Source organism: Catharus ustulatus, chromosome 22 (assembly GCF_009819885.2).
Source record: "Catharus ustulatus isolate bCatUst1 chromosome 22, bCatUst1.pri.v2, whole genome shotgun sequence".
NCBI lineage: Eukaryota > Metazoa > Chordata > Aves > Passeriformes > Turdidae > Catharus > Catharus ustulatus.
The window spans coordinates 6975298-6995587 of NC_046242.1; the positions used below are offsets into that span (position 1 = coordinate 6975298).

Below are 20290 nucleotides of genomic sequence, written 5' to 3' on the forward strand. Positions count from 1 at the left end.
ACCAGTGGCTTTCTGACCCATTCTCCTGGCCTGGGTTAGACCCTTCAGAAGCTCTTCGTAGTCTTCAAGTCTTAACCTTCCAAAAGCATTTTATTTTCAGCTGCATGGAAAATTTGCTGCTTCAGCCTTCACTGATTTTGCAAGACCCTAGGAGATATTAAACACAGGTGATTAGACAAGACATGATTCTGGCAAATTATTAGAGACATCTGTAGGAAGCAAATGGTCTTCCTATTTCATGAACTGAGACAGTGGAGACCAGAGGTCAAATGACTTTGCTCAAGACTGCAAAGAGCTAAAGGCAGAGCCAGAAACAGAGCTCAGATCTCCAGACCCCCATTACTTCTGCCATGTCCCTAATGCACACTTGCTTCTATTCTGTATGGCTGATTTAAAATGAAAATGAAGAATTGACTTCCAAGCTGTTTCTGGAAAGAGAGAAGAAAGGGTGATATTGTCTACTGTAAGGGGAGAATTAAAGATGACATTTCATTTTTGTCCTTTGGATATGTGTAGTGTAATCAAACACAATAGCAGTAATAAATGAATATTTTTTCTCCCCATGGTGCTTACGAGTGCAACATATTCTAAAAATTTCTCAAAACTATGTTGATAAATTGGAAACACAGTGATGGAGGTAACAAAGACAGCCAACAAAAACATAATCCCTCAATTTATCAGAGAGACTGGCTTTGAGAAGAAAACCCTTGAAATCTGAACAGTCCTATTCTTATAAACCAGACCTAATATATTTAAAATAGAAAGCTTCACTTTGTATGCCTGCTAATTAAAGATTTGCCCAGGCAAGCAGGGTTAAATAAATTATTTGGATGCATTTCACCAATTCAGTTCAAGATGGAAGGGGCAGATGCACAGTGGAAAGCCACAATACAGAGCAGCACTGGGGGAATAAGTAAAGAGGTAAAGGGCAGGTTTTTATTTACCAGCCCTGTGAACTCTGCTGTCATAAAGAAGAAACCCTGGGAGGGCTGTGCTCCTGCATTCTGCTCACCTACTATGCAAATGCCAGCCTTACACTGTGTCATGGCAGAAGGATAATCCATTGGACATAAATCCTGTGGCCACATGGAGTGTGTTTCAGCTCCCCAACCCATTGGGCAAACCTGAGACTTAAGACATCAGAAACTGAACTGAGAAAATATCTATAATTTCTTTAACCATACACAGCCTGCATGCAAGCCAACCAATAAATGAAGTGGTGGAAAATTCAGACAATAAAAGGAGTAATCAAAGTTTAGTCTGATTTTTGTTCAGTTGAAAGGGAAAAACTGGAATGATACAGCAAAAGAGGGATCTGTGGCACAAAAAGGTAGAAAAGCACTGTTGTATCTGTAAGCAGAATGCAGCTCCACAGCCAAAATACCATCTCAACTCTTCAGCACCACTTAAGAGTATTACAAAAGTCAGTAATTAACTGGAAAAGAAGAGTCACAATGTTGTTAGAATCGTGGCAAACAAATTTTGAAAGGCCAATCCCTCAGATTTTTCAAGTGCACTTTTCATGTGGATAGCAAGAAGAGACCAAAGGAAAAGCAGCTTTGTTCTGGTTGATAAAACCTTGAGGAGCTTTAGAATTATGAAGTGTCCTTTAGAAGCTAGAATGAAGCCATTGATAAAATCATCTAAACCAAAAAATAATTTAGATAAATCCCTTCTAGCTTCCCAAAATGCCTAGATCATTGTGATATACAAAGCATTCAAGAAACCTTGGAAAATTGAAAGAGATGGATAAGAGGTTAGTAGCAGTAAGAGTTCAAGACTTCTATTATAAATTAAATTATAAGATTACTAAGGTTATTGTAACATGTCTATTACTGGAGAGTCAAACCAAACCTGAGCCAGACTGAAAATTTTATGGGACTGGAGGTTTTTCTTTTAAGCTAGTAGATAGGTGTTGTGTGGACATTTCTTACATTTGACCAGGAATAAATCAATCACAAGTCAAAATGGAATAGAATTGAAAAAGGTCTCACTTGCACAAGCAGTTTAGCATACAGCAAACATGATAGACAGTGTTATTGTGTAGCATGAGAAATGAGTCAGAAGTCATGAATGGCAAAATTCATTGACCATAGATGAGAACTTTGCCTGAGTGAAGCACTTGTGTGGGTATTATAAAGTAATACAAGGGATAAAATAACTCAGATTGAAGCATAATTCAGCAGATGGAAAATGTGATGAGTCAACTGATTAGCAAGACAATGCCTGTGTCCGGTGGAATTATACATACTCTGAGCATTATTGTGTCCTGGGGAAAATGATTTATGTCACCTTTGATGTCGGGCACTGATCTGCACAGGCACAGGGAGTTTGAGGACACACCCTTGATCCATCAGAATCATCAAGAATGCAGCAGAGCAGGGGTGCACACAGGTGTGAGAAAGACAAGGCAGAGATAGCACCAAGGCTATTGCACTCAGACCTGCCAGAGTAAAAACACATCCAGAAGTAGCCAGGAATGACTGTCAGAATTACCTAATTCTTCTTCCTTCTCCCGGTAAGAAGGCAAGATCAGTTACACACAGATAGTTGTTGGCACAAATTTTTCTGCCTTGTTCTGAAAGACATCAAGATATAAAGTCTCCATGGTCATCTGAAAACAAATTTCAATGTTTGTGCTCTGTTCTGGTCGTTTTTCTTAGCATCCAACCTCATTCTGGTTTACTGTAATTTAAGCTCTTGATGGTTTACTTTTTAATGACGGATCTAGAAAACTATTCCTCCTCTCATTGGAGAGACTTTTAATTCCTCAACATACTTTAATAAATGTTTTAATAACATTCTTTGTCTTCTAGAAGCAAAACAACGTCTATTTCCTCAGGTCATGTTAGAAAGGTCTGCTTCTATTTGGTACTTTCCTCTGGATTTTCCAAGTGGTCTACATCTATTTTGTGGTATCCATGACTTATATTTATATGGAATGCCACTGCCCTGCTGAGGATTTGTCTGTTTGACATCTCTACATCATTGTTAATCCATGTTCAGTTTGGGATTCTCTACCTTTTCCACAGGACTGCTAGCCTGACATTCCCTCATCTTGTACTTGCTAGTTAAAATTGTTCCTGCCAAAGCATAGTGCCCTGCAGTTGTCCTTAATGAGTTTCATCTAATTTTATTCAGATTATATCACCAATTTGTGAAGATCACTTGAAATTTTAATCCTGCCTTCCAGTATTCTTGCATTCAGTTCCAGCTTTGCCTCATCTACAGATTTAATAAGTATGCTCTCCCTTCCATCGCTGAGGTCACTAAAGAAAACATTGGGAGGTCTGTCTCCATGTCTGTATCCCCAAACCATGATCCTGCTCATTAACTGTTCATTAAACATCATTCAGTCACTGAGGGCTGCCTGCTTGCTGTACAGGACATAAACACTGATATTATAAATTCTCCAGACCACAGAGAATCTTGAACTTCTGCAATAAAACAAAGTACTTTGTAACATGCAGTGGGAACAGCTACCAAAGACTGGGCTGCAATTTTTATTGGAGTCACTGACTATAGGATATCCAGATTTGGTGGTTTCCCAATGCTTGGATAATTTGAAAACCTGTCCTGAGTCATGAACTCTCTGAATCTCAGAGGAGGAAGGACTTTCATGACCAAAGAATGTCTCTGTTTTGTACCCTGGCCCTTAAATCCTCCTACTTCTCTTAATTTCCCCATGGTCACAGGTTGCTTGACTTGAGGTCAAGTGGGAGTCTGAATTCTCCTTCTGTATCATTCAAGTCACATAAGAGAGAGTGGGCTCACTCCCTTCCTCATAAAATACTTGAGTAGATGCCCACAAAACACATACCTAAGGAGCTATGGAAACAAGCACACTCATCCCAACTCCTGCACACTCAAGGCACTGCCACCTGCCTCGTGGAACAAAGGAGAACAACCAGTGAGGATGGGGAAGACTCATGTTCCCTTTTTTCCACCCAGCAATTCTGAATGTTCTAGCCATATTTTTACAGCTTTTATTGATTTTTTTTTTAATCTCCTAGGAACTTTCTCCGTGGGCCGTAACAGCAAGGACTAACCACAATTTTCTTAGCTGGCTTTCAGAGGGCCCCTAGAAGTTGGCTTTGGTCCTTCATAAATGTCCTTCATAAATTTGTGGGCTGCAAGCTGAAACTTGCTGCACTTGGTCCCATTGTATATGGACCACCACATCCACAGCAGGATCCTGCTCAGCTAAGAGCTGGAATTGCCTCCAGTATTTTCACCTTAGGTGCCTGCAGTTCAGGTGGATTAACAGCAGCCATCCCCCTGCCTTGTTCCACATGCTGCTTCCCTGTCAGCCTCTGTCTTCCCACTGCAAACTTCTTGTCACTCAGTGCCTCCCTGCACCATCCTTGCCCATGTTGGATCTACCACACAGGCTGCAGGACCTTCCTTTTCCTCCTTGCTGCGGGTGTTTCCCAGAGCCTGCTGCAGCGTGGTTCCACTGCCTGTGTGTTACTGGCCAACAGTCACAATGCCACTGTCACTCTCCTGTTCTCCTCACAATTCTACCTTCACCTTACCCTGCACATCCAGATTCACAGGACCCCTCTGATAACTGGCATTACATATTAATTGGAGCATTCACATGAACCTCTCCCTTCTCTGTTTTCATTCTTTTCCCAAGATTTTGCAATTTAACTCTTCTTGTTTTCGCAGACTTTGTCTGTTCCAACATCATTAATCTCCTTCATTATTTAAAAATCATTTAAAATCACTGCAAGATCTCTTTTTAAACAAGATCATGCCAAAGCTCTTCAGTCTTGCTTTATAACTCAGAGCTGAAAGGCACAGTGTTACTGTCATTTTCCTTGCTTTATCCCTTAATCACATCCTCCTTAGGTAGAGTGAGCAGTACTGAAAAGAGCACTCTCAACAAGAACTCACCAGTGGTTTAGGTAATAACAATAACACCTTTTTGATATATATTCTGTTCTTACTGTAATGCAGCCCAACATCCTGTTCAGTTGGTGGGGTCTTTTCTGTTTTTTTTTTCTACAGCTGTGTGTTAGGCTGGGAGCTCTGGGGATTATTTAAATAGAATATTTTCCAGATTTATCAATTTACCTTTATGAACATTTTGGTCTCCTTGTTCCAAAGGGAGCAATCATCCAAGCAAACTCCAGCAATGTCCAGTGGCACTGTCTTGCTTTTTAGCTGGCTCTCTACCCAATCTCCCTTGAACCTGTCAGATTCCTCCATGGAAGCAATAAAAAGGCAGCTAAGGTGCTAAATACGAAAGATTGCAGGCATTAAAGGATAAAGTCACTGCAAAGCAACAGGTTCCAAGTATTTCTTGGCTAAGCACATGTACACTAATGCTAGCTTAGGTGTTCACAGAATACTCCATTGTCAGCAATGGATTCCACACCTAATGGGCTTGGTTTCCAAAACCCATCCCTCTTCCAGGGCCTCACTTCCATTTTTAAATGACCCAAGCTGAAGCTACTAAACTGTACTTTACAGATATCCAGCTCCACACACAGAACACAAATCTCTTTTACCACAAGAAATGCTCTTCATCTCTCTGTTTTCTCTTCTGCCTAAGGGAGATCAATCTCTCTACAAATGCAAAACCAATCCCCAAATAATCCTCTGGGATTACACTGGCTCACAGCCCCTCATGCCACAGGGTCTCAGGCAGAAGGATACATGGGCTGTCAGTCTACACCCAGAGAGAATCTGCTTGAACTCCCTGACCTACCAGAGCCATCAGGAAATCTCTCAGTGCCTCCCTTTGTAACACGGGGTTCAGTGCTCTGTTGTGTATCATGGCTATTGTAAGGGTAATAGGAATGGAATAAAAATGACATGGTATAAATAGTAACAACAATGAAAGAAGAGAAATAAAAATAAAAGAAGCAAGATGAGATGTAACCTAAAGAGATGTATAAATTGTTCTTTGGCAGAAAGAAAATTATGAAGTCTGCAAAATACTATGAAATGTTCAAACTGATTGTTGCCCGAGAAAAAGAAATAAAAGCTTTTGAGCAGACTAAGGAGATTTTTGGTATGTGATGGAATGGCAGGACAAGACTATCAGCCTTGCTGTGTGCCTGGAAAGAAGTGTTTCCCAGCATTTTTTAGCTCAATGCAGAGTATGTAACTCTCAGATTGTTGTGAGAAACCCAGTGCAGTGCCCCAATGTAGGGTGATGCCCTGCTCTGCACTGAAATCAGGTGTTCAGCTGGTGCATTCTAATGGAGCACAGGAGATTTGTCCCAGATTTTCTGGACATGATATCTAGGTAATACTTACCTTGTTTTCAGATGTTTCAGTAAAATCAGATACTAATGGTTCATGTGGTGAGCCTTCCCTGAATGGAGTGACAGTGGATTTACAGAGCTGAGCTCTGTGGCAGAGCTGTGGGTGCACTGTCAGTGTACATGGGAGGTGAGTGCCCTTTGGGGCTGCAGTTCTGGAGCACTTCTGGGAACAGCCACAGTTTGTAGGGACACTCCAGCTGTGGCTGTGACCTGCAGAGGTGCAGTCCTTGGCTGGGGATCAGGAGAACAACAGCCCTGATAACCCAGCCACTCATTTCCTTAGTTTTGAAGCTGTGTTAGGTGAAGAACTACATTAACAAAAACCCTCCACTGTGTTTATTCATTTTAAATGGCTTTGAGATATAATTTCTTTGAAAGGTCCTATACAATCAATCTCCATTGTTCTGTATATATTTGCAGAAGATAACAGCTTCATTAAAATATGGTGTGCTATTAACTGCAGTAAATATATAGCCTTAAACCTTAAAATGTAATGTAATTAAATAAGAAATATGAACCTAAGGAGGTTAAGTGCAATCAACCACTGACATACACATTTGATTTGAATTAAAAAACACACACAGAGGGAAATAAAGGGCCTCCATACATACTTGGATAACAGGAAATCCCCTGGACATAAAAATAGTGAATTTAAGAATGGAGAATATAAAGGTCTAGTTCAAATTTAAGATTTTATGACTGAGGACTCCATTAAATCTTTGAACACTTACAGTAAAGAGTTTGGAATGCTTCCAGTCCAATTCTTTATGTTCTCACAAGTGACAGATTATACTTCTGAACTTCTATGGCAAAAGAAAGAAAGAGTGATTGTATTAATCCATCTAAATCTGCAGCTTGCTAATTAAGATGAAAACTATAACAATCTGTGCTTAGGTGAAGCACAGTATTTTTATAACCCAGCTCAAGACAGCATCACTAGCCAAGCCAAAAGTAGAAGATTTAAGTTCTCGAATTATTGAAGAACAATAAAATAATGAACCACTTAATACTAAATGATCAACAATCTGTATTACATATGAACTCTTTTACAGAGCCCAGTTAACTTTGCTTTTTATATTTCCAGGACATTCCTTGTGGTGTTTAAAATACAGAGAACAGCACAGTGCTTCAAACCCCACCTGCAGCAGTGGAAGGAGGTTCAGTGGCAGCAGGTCTGCAGTGGCATCCCCCTTTCAGAGGGCCAGTGGCACACACAGGGTTTTGTAGCACAGAAATATTAAGGAGGGGATTTCAAATGAGGAGTTTGCAAGTGAGCCAAGCATTGGAAACTAATGCACTACTTTTACTAGGTTTTAAAGGGAATTGAGGCAAAATTATAAAGAATAAATCTTTTAAAGTTTAGGGTGTAGAGTTAAGAATTCATCACTGCATCCAGGTACTTAAGCAAAGGAGCAAGGATTTTCTTCCTGACTTCTCAAAACGTACTAATTACTGGTATAAATCTGCTGTCACTAGTGGCATATTGCCAAGAGGTAATTGAGCCTTAAATGAGAATGAATGTGAGACATGTGAAAAGACAGCTGATGTGACCCAGGATGTTAGCAGAAACATAATGCCTGGAAGGATCGTGGGGTTAAGGAACTCGCATGTTTGGCCATAAACTGCAAAGTAACACATAAGTCAAACCAGAGAATGAAATTGAGAGAAAACAAAACCTTCCTGTCAGTAGGCTCTCCTCTCCTACAGGGTACATGGCAGTCCCTCTAAAGACACTACACACTGCTTTGCTTTCTTGCTATGAAGTCATTGAGGGTCTGGCCTTGAGTGAATAAGCAGATCAGACATTAATAAATGCTGTCTCTTCCCAGACCAACACGGGTGGCAAACACCACAGCTGCCACTGAGAAACAAAGCTGACTTTGAAATTCTGTGTTCAAAACAACAAGCATACGGGTCTAATAGAGAAGGATCCAAGAGCCCTTGTGAATCACAAAAAACAATTACCCTGTGATTGTCTTCTTTCAGTATTTTCAGGTCTGCCACCTCCAACAGCATTTTTACCAAGCATTAAGGAAGATATTTTGCCCAGCCCAACAAGGCTGCCACACTCCTTCTTCTAAGAGTAAAGGTTGCCCAACATATCCCAGCAAATATTCCTTATTTCTCTTTGCCTTCCCTCAAAAACAGGTATTGGGAACAGCAGATTTAGCAGGTCTGACTAATGGTATATATAATGCATGCTTTAATTCCATGTACATCTCCACAGCATCCAAAAGGTCCCATCTTTGTCTCACTTGGCCATGTCCCCACTGGTCCCCTTCTCTTCTGTTAGCACCAGGCTTTTGTGAAGTTTTACAGTAAATTGGTTCATGGAGCTGATTATTTTATTTTATTTTTTTATCCCAGAGACATCATGCTAGTTTTCAATTTAATCTGTTCCATCTAAGCAGGTAATTGGGAGGAAGGTGGATGAAGAACTGGGGATGTGAAGGGAGGCAAATACTATTCTTTGAGTGCTGATACAAGTTAGTATCATATGTAAAGAGCATATATCCACAGTGTAAATAAGAGTTCAGGCTCTGTCAACAGGCAGTGAAGACTCTCCTAAACAGATGCTTCCAATGGTAATTCAGAATACCTAAACCAGAAGCCTAAAATTAAACAGCATGAATATGACAAACCCATAGTGTCTCAGTACTGTAATTCCCACAGAGCTGAGGCCCTATTTACAAATGCAAATTATCTGGGCTTAAGCAGAAATACTTCTGCTTAATGTTTTGGGTTTTTTTGCCATGGAAAAATTGAAACCTTTCCCTGTGAGGGGCAGTGAAGACCCTCTGAAAGGCTCTCCTGCTAACATAATAAACATCTGTGGGTTCTTTCCTCCCTAATGCTGTTTTTCTAGGGGTCCCTCTCTGATGAATTAGCAGTCCCAGCAGACTGTGGCAAACAATCCCACACACCACATTTTAGGAAATGGTACTTCTTGGAACTGATTGGTTTGGTCTGCCTTAACGCAGGCAAGTTAACACCACATTATCAAATGGACTGAGGTCACCAACCTCCACCAGATGATCTGCTTGATCCTTTTCAGGCCAAAAAAAAAAAAAAAAACAAAAAAAAAGAAAAAGAAAAAGAAAATAAAAAAGCTTGGATTCCTTACAGAAATCTGAGTGCTCCAAGCTGGAAGCAGTAGGCTTGGTCACTCACAGCCCACCCACCTACAGATCAAGATGGACTGGAACAACCTCCTCCATAAGCCAGAAAAGTGAAGGGGGTTGGGAGGTGGGAGGAAGAGTTTCATATTTCATCTACCACTTTTAATAGAAAACAGAATGTGGTGGGAGGTTGAAAGGAAAATGGCAAATCCCTGGAGATCCTAAGTGTTGGCCTTGCAAATCAAAGCTGTCAATCACACCGTGTGCCCTCCGACTCTACTTCTTGAAAGGAAGAAAAAGTAGGAGCAGACTGGCACATTCAGCCACTAGGTGTTACTGTTGCTCCACGGACTTTGGAATAAGGAAAACATCTATTAGAGGCCTCGTCTGCAGCTGGACCTGAAGATTTCAATCAGAGAAATGAACTCCTACTCCTGGATTCACGTACTGCTACTCAAAAATCAGAATGCTTTGGTGTCTTTTCTTGGGGTGGCCATGGAGGCAGACTGATGTTCCTGGGGTTTGTTTTTACATCTCTGCTTTGTTTCTCCATCTATAAAATGGAAATAAAGACTCTTATCTCCCCTGGGAAGGACTTTGAGGCCACAGATCAGTAAGAGTTGAAGTCCTTGACAATCTGTTGGCATGAACAAAGCAATAAGGTTTTGCATGAGCTTTCCCTGTTGATTCCAGAATAGGTTTCCTGAGAGAGACTGAACTGAGTGTTTCCCTGCAGTCTTGTGACAAAGAGCAGGACTGCACTGCACCCCTGTCAATGCACCTTAATGTCCTGTTTCCCTTTGCTCTCTTGCCATAGCTCCACCCAAAGGTTTTTCCAGAGAGCAGCCACACTTCATCCAAACCATCATTTACTTAATCAACTCTGCTTTGAGCCCCAGAGACACATCCCTGCCCTGAGCTTCTTAACCAATAAGCTTTGAGATTACAATACTGATTTTCTCCTTAATTTTTAATAACGGGCTACAGTGCTCAAAAATAGGTGTTCCTTCCTCTCAGACCCTGTATTCCATGCCTTGCCCCAGGTGAACCAGTATAAATAAATGGACAATGCAATGCAGGTCCCTGTTTGTACCCACTGAAGAGCTGTTTCTGCACACACACCATAAATGTCAAGCAACACACAGCAACCAGGCAGAGCCTTCCCTCCATGGTGAGCTGTGCCATGTGGTTGTACTTCTAACCCAGGCAGCATTCTCACACACAACTGGAGTGCTCCAGGGTGTGTTTCCCAAAGTTTGGAAACATTGCTACAGTACATTAAACAAAGCACCAATACTGAGCCACAAAAGCTTATGAAAAAAATTTTTTGAGTTGTTTTCATAGGAAAATTTTTATGTCCCACATTAAACGAAATACAATGCAAACTTAAAACACTGAAATACTGAATGGTTTGCAAGTTCTCAAGTATTATCTGAAAGCTGACTGCCATTACATTTTACTGCTGCTTCCAGTAAAACCAGTTAGTCTCTACCTTGGATCTGCAATTCAGGCAAAAAGCATCACATGCCCTCACACAGCAATCGCTGCATCTCTCACTCGAGTTCTTACTGGCATTTCTAGAGTGAAGAACAGCTTTATTGAAATATTATTGATACCTTGCACTGGCTTTTGGCTTTTGAAGGAAGGAGGAGGATTTTTATAAGGGAAATCACCTGAAGATGGTAATTTTTGCTTGCTACCAAAACATTATGGTGGAAAACCTGCCATCTAATAAATGCAAGACATAAAGATCATTACCAGCATTGTCTGGAAGCAGTTCACTTACTGCTGGGATTTTCTCTCTGCTACAGTCTGACCAAGAGTTTTAAATCAGTGAAGGAAAATGATTCACACACGTGTGCTCTCAGCAAACAAAACTCCAGGAACTAACATAGCTTTAGCCACATGCCTAAGGCAGATGCTGATAACATCAAATGTACTTGACTTTGATGCCTTTGAAAACAGTCATCCTAAGTGGCTTGAAAACTTAATTCCCACTTTCTAAAGTGACTTCAAACCCTAAATCACATGGATAAATCCAAAAATTGCATCCTTAGTCAGCTGTGCTCTCCTTACTCTTCAGTGGCTAATATAAACAAAAAGACCCTATCTGACACTCCATCTAAAAATTAATCCTAATTGCTTTCTGGGCAGCTGCACAAACAGCCAGTTTTCCCCAGTTTCAGTTACCTCTTATGCTGTATTTCCCCTTCTTCTGTGCTGGTGCCCACAATAGGACCCTTTATTACACATTTCATGTGCTAGTGGCAGCTAATACCATTTGCCAGCTGAGGCTGTCCTGGTTTTTCTCTCTGGGCCACCCTCTCTGTCTTTCTTTTGGAAGTTGTGGGTCAGAAATGTGGAAAACAACAAAGCTGAGGAAAGAATTAACTATGAGTTGTCCCAGCTCATTGGGAATTCACACAAATCTTCACAAAAAGCACATATCCAGTCTGCTACAGCTGACTGAAAATTCACAAGTAGTTTCAGCTACTGCTTTTTCATTGTCTTAGTGCCATGAACCTGAAAAAAAGGGTTTTCTGAAGTTTAAAATACCATGTGAACATTGGGATGCCACTGCCACACTGAACCACTGTAAACTATCCCTACACAAGGAGTGAAACAACAAATGAGTCTCCACTGTGATAGAGAAGACTGCACCCCCTCAGTGAGAGCAGAGCATTTCTGGTTCCCATTTATTAGCAGTACTGGTAATAAACATTTACATTGTGGTAGCGCCTAGAGGCCCTGTTTGAAAGCTTGTCTAGAAGTGCTATTGTACCTGGGCACTAAACAGCTCTGAGGCAGCACATCTGTCTGCCAGATGTTTTATTTTCTTAGAAGCTGCCATTTCAAAAAGCCTCTTGCCTCCCCTAACAAGCCTTAATAAGAATCTTCAAGAGCTTGGCTTCATCATCCTTCCAAGGAGAATCTGCAGTTAAAATTGCAATGAAACAAGGAGGGAGAGCACTGCTCGAGCTAGTGAGGGACACCAGAGCAGTGCAGAGAGGTGTGAAGGCCACGTTGACAGGGGGCTCTGGAAGAGGAACCAACCTCTGCATGTTTCATCCCTCCAGGGCTGCCCACCAGGGGCCAATGCAGGGGCAGCATTGCATGGATGTGGCCAGCAGTGGGGTGCAGCAGTGGGCTTGGTGGTCTCTGTTCCATCTTTCATTGCCTTTGGACCATGAAAGGTTGCACAGGAGTTGTGGGCTTTATCTTCTCATGGTTCAAAGATTGGTATCTATGGGTGGAAAAATGGTCTGAGAGGGACTTTCCACTCTGGTCAGTGCTCAGTGGCTGGAAATCCTGTTCCCTGCTGCCAGCAGCAGCTGGTGAGTGCCAGGAGGATCTCCCCCTTCCCAAAGCTGCCCTGGCCACAGCAGCCTGTACAATATCAAGGATCCCTTCACTCTTGGGCTGTCACACCACAGTTGCTTCAGCAGACCAATGAGCTGGCCGGGCAGAGCAGGGACAGAGCCAGGGAACAGTGAGGGGACAGCGGGGACAAAGCACACAGAACTCACACACAGAATGACTGGGTTGGTGTGGGAATCCAGGACATCCCTCTGGGTGCCCTGAGACCCTGGCAGGGGGCTCAGGAGCCTTGGCACGGTGCCCAGAACCCCTGTGCCTTTGACTTCTCTCCCTGGGAAAAACTACCACCCTTACATGAAGAATTACAAGTCACAAAAAATAAGTAGAGTGTAAGTTAGATTGTAAGTTAGATTATTATAAGGTGAAAGAGTAGGTTTTTTAAGATTGTTTATAATAAGGGTCTGGGGTCAAGATGGAGAAACCTGGGCATGTTCTGTCCTTCTTTCTCCTTTTTCCTAGCATCCATCTTTTAGGTGATGTTGGCACTTTTAGATTGGTTTAGAGTAGAACCAGATTGTACAATCTAAGGGATAGGTATTGGAAGATAATTGTAAATAATGTTTATGTAGTTTTTAGTATAAAGAGATAATGCCATCCCAGGGGTGGGCAGTGTGCTTGGGCTGACCTGAACAGACCTCGGCTGGTCAGGGAAAGAACTTTTAGATGAGATAAAATAAACACTTCTGGAAACAACAGAAGAGTCTCCTGACTCTTTCTCCGGTGCTCGGGCTGGAACACAGAGACTCTAAAACAGCACAGGTGGTCGGCTCAGGCTCCAGAGACACCACCGACCACAGGTTGGAAGAGACCTTTAATATAATTCAACCCATGCCCTAACACTCAACTAAACCATGGCACCGAGTGCCACATCCAATATTAATTTAAACACAGAAATAGATGATGACTCCACCACGCCCCGGGCAGAGCATTCCAGTACTTGATCACTCTTTCAGTAAAAAACTTTTCCCTAACATCCAAATGAAATTTCCCTTGGCGCACCTTAAGACTGTGTCCTCTCGTTCTGCCAAGCAAGGACAGAGCAGGGACACAGTGAGGCAACAGCTGCGGGACACAGCCTGGGGACACGAAGGGGACACAGCAGGGACGGAGTGAGGACACGATGGACGGACACAAGGACAGAGAGGGGACACTGAGAGGCGACATGAAGGGGACAGAGCAGTAAAGGGCGGTAACAGAGCGGGGACAAGACGCGGACACAGCTGCGACGGAGCGGGGACACGGCAGGCGTACAGAGAGGACACAGAGGAGACACAGAGGAGACACAGAGGGGACACAGAGGGGACACAGAGGGGACAGAGCACACACACACCACAGCCCCCAGCCCCGACCGCCGCAGCCATCGCCTCACGCCGCGCCCCGCCCCGCCCGTCACGTGACGGCGGCACAGCCAATGGGCGCGCCCCGCTCCGCGCGTTGCCGGGCAGCGGCCGCGGGGGGGCGCCGTGCCCGCCATGCTGAGGGCCAAGGTGCTGCTGGTGGGGCCCTGCGAGGTGAGCGCAGGCCGGGACTGCACAGCCCGGCCGGGACCCCGCACAGCCCGGCTGGGACCGCCGAGCCCCGCGGGCACTGCGGCAGGAGGGAGGGAGAGAACGGGACCAGGCCCGCACGCACCGCGGCCGAGCGGGAGGGATGGCGCGCGGGCCTTGGGCGAGCACCGACGTTGTGGTTTTGGCACATTAAATTCCTCCGTGTCTTTCACCCCCGCTAGTCAGGAAAGACGGTGTTGGCAAACTTCGTGTCCGAGAGCACGGAAGGGATCTGCAGCTACAGCCCGACGCAGGGGGTGAGGTGAGGAGAGCCCCGCGCTGTGCCGTGCGCTGGGTGGGATTGCATCCCATCGTGTATCCATCATTTCCGCAGGATCCTGGAGTATGAGAGGCCAAACCTCAGCGGGAACAACAAGGGAGCCGGGTGTCGATTCGAGCTGTGGGACTGCAGTGGTGATCAAAAGTAAGGCAGCATTGTTACTTCAGTAACAGGTTACTGAATTCCTGATTGTTCTGTTTACAAGATACTCACACTTAAGGCTCAGCCCAATGATCTGTTTGACGTGAGGAGTATTTCTGACTCTTTACACCAATATATTTTTACAGTTTCTGTTGTAAAGTATCTAACACTAGGTACTCTCTGCCATGAAAACAGCTGAGCTCTGTTTTGGATAAGGACTGGCTTATCCAAAGTCACAACGGGAATGAAGTTACAGATAGAGATAAATATATACAGATAGATAGATAGATACAGAAATCAGAGGCCCACTCTCTAATTGCCTTCATCTCCATTAAAGTATGTGAGTAGACTTCAAACAATGTATGGGTATGATTGAGGCCTTAATTTCTAAAAGATGGAATTGAGAATGATCCATTCTTAGGGCAATGTTTGATTAAGTTTATATGAGCATTTGACCAAATTCTACGTTGTCAGCAGATCATCAAATTAGAAAAATGTGGGGTCAACTATCATAATAGATAAGTCAAAATACTTGGAATATGATGTATAACTGACAAGGTTAGTGATGTTATAGTTAAAAAGTAATGTGTTAAAAGTTAATGTGTTCTTGAGAAGGGGAAAACCTTGGAAGGAAGTTTGGGTGCATGTCTCTGGTCTACAGCTCTCAGTCTTTCAATTTTCTGTGTTTTTCAAGGTTTGAAACGTGCTGGCCAGCTCTGATGAAGGACTCTCATGGTGTAATAATAATCTTCAACCCTGATCTGCCCAGCCACCTGAAGGAAATCGAGATGTGGTACTCGTGCTTCGTGCAGCAGCAGCCACTGCTTGACAGTCAGTGTCTCCTGGTGGCACATCACAAACCAGGCAGTGCTGGGGACACAGAAAACCTGTCCTTGGGTAAGGAGATGGAAAACTCCATTTGTAGCTCAGAGCTTTTCATTCATCTTTGTGTCTTTAAAATTAATGCCTTATGGCTTGTATTTTTCTTTTAAATCTGTTGATTAAAGAACACAAAAGTGCTTTGCAAAAACAGAAATACTGGATTTCAAAGGTCAGCTAGAGGAATATTCCTGTTTCACAAATATAGAATGGGAATGCAAGGTTTGAGTGGCTTCTCCAAGCAGCTGAGCCAGAAATTAGAACTCCTGCCATATTTCCTCATCTGTAGTAGTTTTGTTCTTGCATTGTATTTGTTTTTTGTAACAGACACTTTTGAGAGCATTTAAATCTGTACTTTGCCAGTCGAAAGAACAGGAGCCCTTTGAAATAACAGGCTAATGAGCTGCATCTCAAAATTAGCAATAGGCACCTTAGATACTGCAAAATTATTTCTGTCTGTTTCTGGCTGTGAAAACACACACTCCCTTCTGGCAACCTGTTCCAGTGTTCAAACAAGCACATGTTTGTTATAGCATTAATATATTAATATGTATTTAATACAATAGCATTCCATAATTTTGAACTAATCAAAGAGTATCATATCACTTCAATAGTAAAATTGCAGTTCAGTGCTCAATTTGTTTAATTCTGCTTAACTGAATATGAGACCAAAACCAGACTTCACACTTCAGTAATAGTAAACTTTGAAGAATTTAATCTTGCAATAAGCTGTATTTGTTTGCAACACTGACAAACTCTGCTGCTTTTCTCCTTGCCCTGCTCTGTGTTTTCTGGGCTGTCAAACATTGTATACCACTGAATTCCAGCAGCATGAGCTGTCTCATGACTTTGATTGTGACTATTTCTTTTATATGAGGAATATACCTAATTATTCTTCTTTATTTTCAAAGCTTATCCACTGAACAAGCTGAAATTGATACATTCCAACTTAGAGGAGGATCCTGAAGATGTTCGGATGGAATTTATGAAGTACTTCAGAAACATTATCACCATCATAAATGAGAGCAGAGAGAGGGAAGAAATGTCAATTATCTCATAATGCTAAAAACAATACTGAAAAAGGAAGAACAAATATGATTTTCCCTTTGTAAGCTATACTAGCCTGTGAACAGACCTCCCAAGGAGAATTTGCCAGGCTGCAAATACTTCAGTCTGTGAACAAGTGCTGACATCAAGTGAACTGTGGTGCCAGGCAGATGGCTGCACATCCAGGATTGTGAGTAACCTTGTAGCTGCACTTTGGCATCATAAGCACAGGAAGGTGTTGTTATGTTAGTGTGGCCTAAAATACAAAGGTATGGGTCATGTCTTCAGAATTCCTTTGTGCAGGGTGCTTGGAGAAGAAAGCCTGACAGAACATAAGACACTGGAATTCTGCTGAAGTATCTGGGCAAGGTGCTCATGTTAGCTGGAGAAGTCTTGTCTTTCAGTACAGACTGATTGGAATAGACATCTGAGAAGTCATGGTGTAGAATCCACTTTTTTGTGTCCCAGGTTGTCCTTGTCTTTCCCTTGAAGAGAGCACGTTGCACAGCCATTGCCTTGGCAGGACACAGCAGGTTGCAGTCTTTCTCAGGACCAAGTTTTTCTTCTATTCCAACAAAATAAACATGTTGTGAGGACAGTGTGTAGGTCTCTCTGGGAGAAAGGAATTGAAATCTTGGCTTAGTGCAATATTTTGACTTATGTCAGGAGCTCCAATAAGTTCTGCATTCTCCAGGGGAGGAAAAGCTGTTTCAAAACTTTACTGTTCCCTGTTGCATTGAAATAAGTGGTTTCATAGATAATTTACTTTCTGGTTTGTTTGCTTTGCACTCATTCCTGTTCTTTGTGTTTTGCTGCAGAAGACTTTTTTTTTGTAACATGCATTACTAAGGCAATAAAAACATTTTAAAAATGCATCCTCTTTGTTCTCAAAGGGGAAGTTAATTATGGGTTCGTGGAACTCTTAGCAACTTGTTTCATTTTTAGTAAGGAAAATAGTGATAAAGTTGTAATACATTTCAGCTACAACAAGAGACAATTACAAAAACTTGAACGCAGTAGCCAAAGAAATGACACCACATTGACACTGTCTTCTAGTGAACATCCTTTAGAGAAAGTATGTTATAAGCCAGGAAGTACTTCATGTATTTTAGTGCAACACAACAGGAATAAGGGATTCCTGGTTTTTTCAGTGATCCAGCTTAATTAATCTCCTATTTTTCCTATTTTTATAGTTCTCTGAGTAGTGAGTAGCCTGTCCTTGTGCAAGTGGTATGTGAGGTGAAAGATTAAAAGATCTCTGAGCAGTTCCTATTCTGCCATTAAAGCCAAAAATTGGTTCTGGGAGGCAAAGAGGGTGTACTGAAGGAAAACATCAGTGAGAGGAAGGACACCAGGAGAGAAACAGTAAAATAAGCAGAAAAAGATGAAAAGAATAGGTTGGAGGTGAATAGTGGGAGGTTGGCATTTCAGCATCTACGTTTTATTTACGTGACTTTTGAACAATCGGGCTTTCTGTGCTTGCAATCATTGTCATAGGGTGGTCTGTTGGAGGCAGTTATTAAAAATACACAGTCTAACTAGAGAACAGTTTTTTACATGCTGCCTTAGATTGCTTTTTCCTTGTTGCCAGCTGTGTGGTGCTGGAGCCAATTTTTAAAATATACTGCCTTAATAAATTCAGTTTTTCCCAACAGCAACATTGTGATATTCAGTGGTAAAAGACTGGTGTGAAACCTACCAAATATTTTACTTGGAATGTAAAACTGTTTGGGTGATTCCAGGGTTGAAAAGTCAATGAACTCTTCTGTTCACCACCTTGCTTCATATAAAATGTTAATCATGATCTTACTTTAAACTAAAAAAAAAAAAAAAGTTGTAAATTATAGGTATCTATGGACTGCAACACACTGTTCATCAGAGAAGAAAAATAGTGTTAGAACCAAAGAGATGCCTAGACTTGACTTTGTATCATCCAGAAAGGTCATAATACACAATAAATATGGGACATCATTCATAAAACCTGGCCAAGAAATGAATTCCTGTCACTGCTGAAGAACAGTAAAGGCACAGACTCATGCAAAATTAATCCTTAGTACTGGAGAAGATAACAGAGAAAGTATTTATTCAGAAGTATATCTCATTAATGATTTATGAAGGAGGCCATCAGGGACACCCAGCTGGGAGAGAGGTGTGGGAATGCCAAGGAGCACAGCTTGGGTCTCTGTCTCTGCCTTTCTGAGCTTGCAGAGCCCCAGGAGCTGCCACATCCTGCTGTCACTCAGGCTGGGGGGCTGAAGTTGTGCCTCTGTGCCTGAAGCCAGGTGCTCCATAAGGGGCTGTTCTGTGCTCTGTGCTGGTTCTGATTGGGAGGCCAAAGAAGTGCCAGGCAGGTGTAGAGGAAGCTGGGAGCATGTGGCAATCAGCCACAAATCAGCTGGCAAGCTGTGGGTTTGACTGGGAGTGGGAGCAGAGAACAGCAGCTTTGCAGCCAGAGTGCTCTTATTTTATTCTTCCAAGCTGAGGACCTCATCACCATGCTGGGAAGTTGGTAAAGGCTTTTTGGAATGGCCATTCCAAGAAGAGAAAAGCAGACAACTAGTGAAGTCTGTCAGCTGCTCCAAAATTTGGCCTTCTCCAGGTGTCCTCAGTCTCTTAAAGTGAACAGGTCATGTCCCCTTCCCATGAACTCCAAACCCTGGCTTTGTATCAGCTCTGCACATTTGGAAGCCTCCAAGTTCCCTATCCCTTTCTGTGGGTCCCTGTCCTGACTGGAATTCAGCAGGATTTTTTTCCAATGGTTTTTCTGTCATGGTTTGGGGCTGGAATCAGGAGCATAGAACATTTTAAATATTAATTTATAAATAAATTCAGCCTACACAGTGCAGAATCCAAAGTCTCCAGGATAAGCCAACTGTGCAGTGAGAAAACAACCTGTCACTTCAACAGAAGTTATTCAGGTGCAGCATTATTTTGTCACTTGGCACTGAGTAATGATAATCCTGACAGCTTACTTCATTTTATTTATGATGTTACAGAAATGGTTTTCATGGTTTATTGCTGTATAGCTACAAAACCTTTTATAGCTGTACATGAGTTCTACTCAAGTTCACACTCACATCCCATGAAAGCAGTTAGTACATCATTGCTCTGGACAGCTCACCTGTCTGGACAAAGAGTCAGCATGGAAATTTGATAGGGAGCAGTGAGAATCAGAGGAACTCTGCAGGGCTAAAATGCAGAATTTCAAGACTTCAGGGTTATATCCATAAAGTTAAAGACTGTGGCTACTTTGCAGGCTGGTCATTGAGGATATTTAAGCTCTTCAGTTACAAGAGTTTGCTCAGGTTATCTATTACAAGTTGTTTTCTGCACACACAGAACATTGTGAAGCCAGTAATTCCTGTTGAGGATGAAGACAGTTACAGGCAGTGCTACCCAGATGTGTGACTTGTTTACAACTAAACTTTGAGAGTAGCAGCAAAGCTGAATGAAATACATTTGGACCTTACCAAAAAAATGCAGCTTTCTTTTCAAGTCATGTATTTTGAAGGCCAGGCCTTTGGTCTCAGTTGCTCTCAGCAGTATTGTTCTAATGGACACAATAGACATAAGAAATCCCATGTTCCTATTTCTATTATTGTGTTGCCAAGTGACTAAAGG

At 42.3% G+C, this 20290-nt stretch overlaps 1 protein-coding gene across 2 annotated transcripts; it reads left to right on the forward strand.

The window, feature by feature from the left end:
* Positions 1 to 14208: 14208 nt before the first annotated feature.
* On the forward strand, positions 14209 to 18649 carry IFT22 (intraflagellar transport 22). 2 transcript variants are annotated; one of them, XM_033078472.1, is made up of 5 exons: positions 14209 to 14286; positions 14505 to 14584; positions 14657 to 14746; positions 15438 to 15640; positions 16534 to 18649. In XM_033078472.1, the coding sequence occupies exons 1-5, from the start codon at positions 14248 to 14250 to the stop codon at positions 16680 to 16682; spliced, it is 561 nt and encodes a 186-aa protein (XP_032934363.1). In that variant the 5' UTR covers positions 14209 to 14247; the 3' UTR covers positions 16683 to 18649. The 2 variants fall into 2 exon arrangements, with proteins under 2 accessions (XP_032934363.1, XP_032934364.1); XM_033078473.1 differs by lacking the exon at positions 14209 to 14286 and having other exon boundaries at positions 14505 to 14579.
* The last annotated feature ends 1641 nt before the right edge of the window (positions 18650 to 20290 follow it).

Bases quoted from the DNA above. Each gene is read 5' to 3' on its own strand.
- IFT22 (XM_033078472.1), top strand. From the start codon at position 14,248: ATGCTGAGGGCCAAGGTGCTGCTGGTGGGGCCCTGCGAG. The intron at 14,585-14,656 runs GTGAGGAGAGCC...TCATTTCCGCAG, and splicing joins AGCCCGACGCAGGGGGTGAG to GATCCTGGAGTATGAGAGGC. The intron at 15,641-16,533 runs GTAAGGAGATGG...TTATTTTCAAAG, and splicing joins CACAGAAAACCTGTCCTTGG to CTTATCCACTGAACAAGCTG.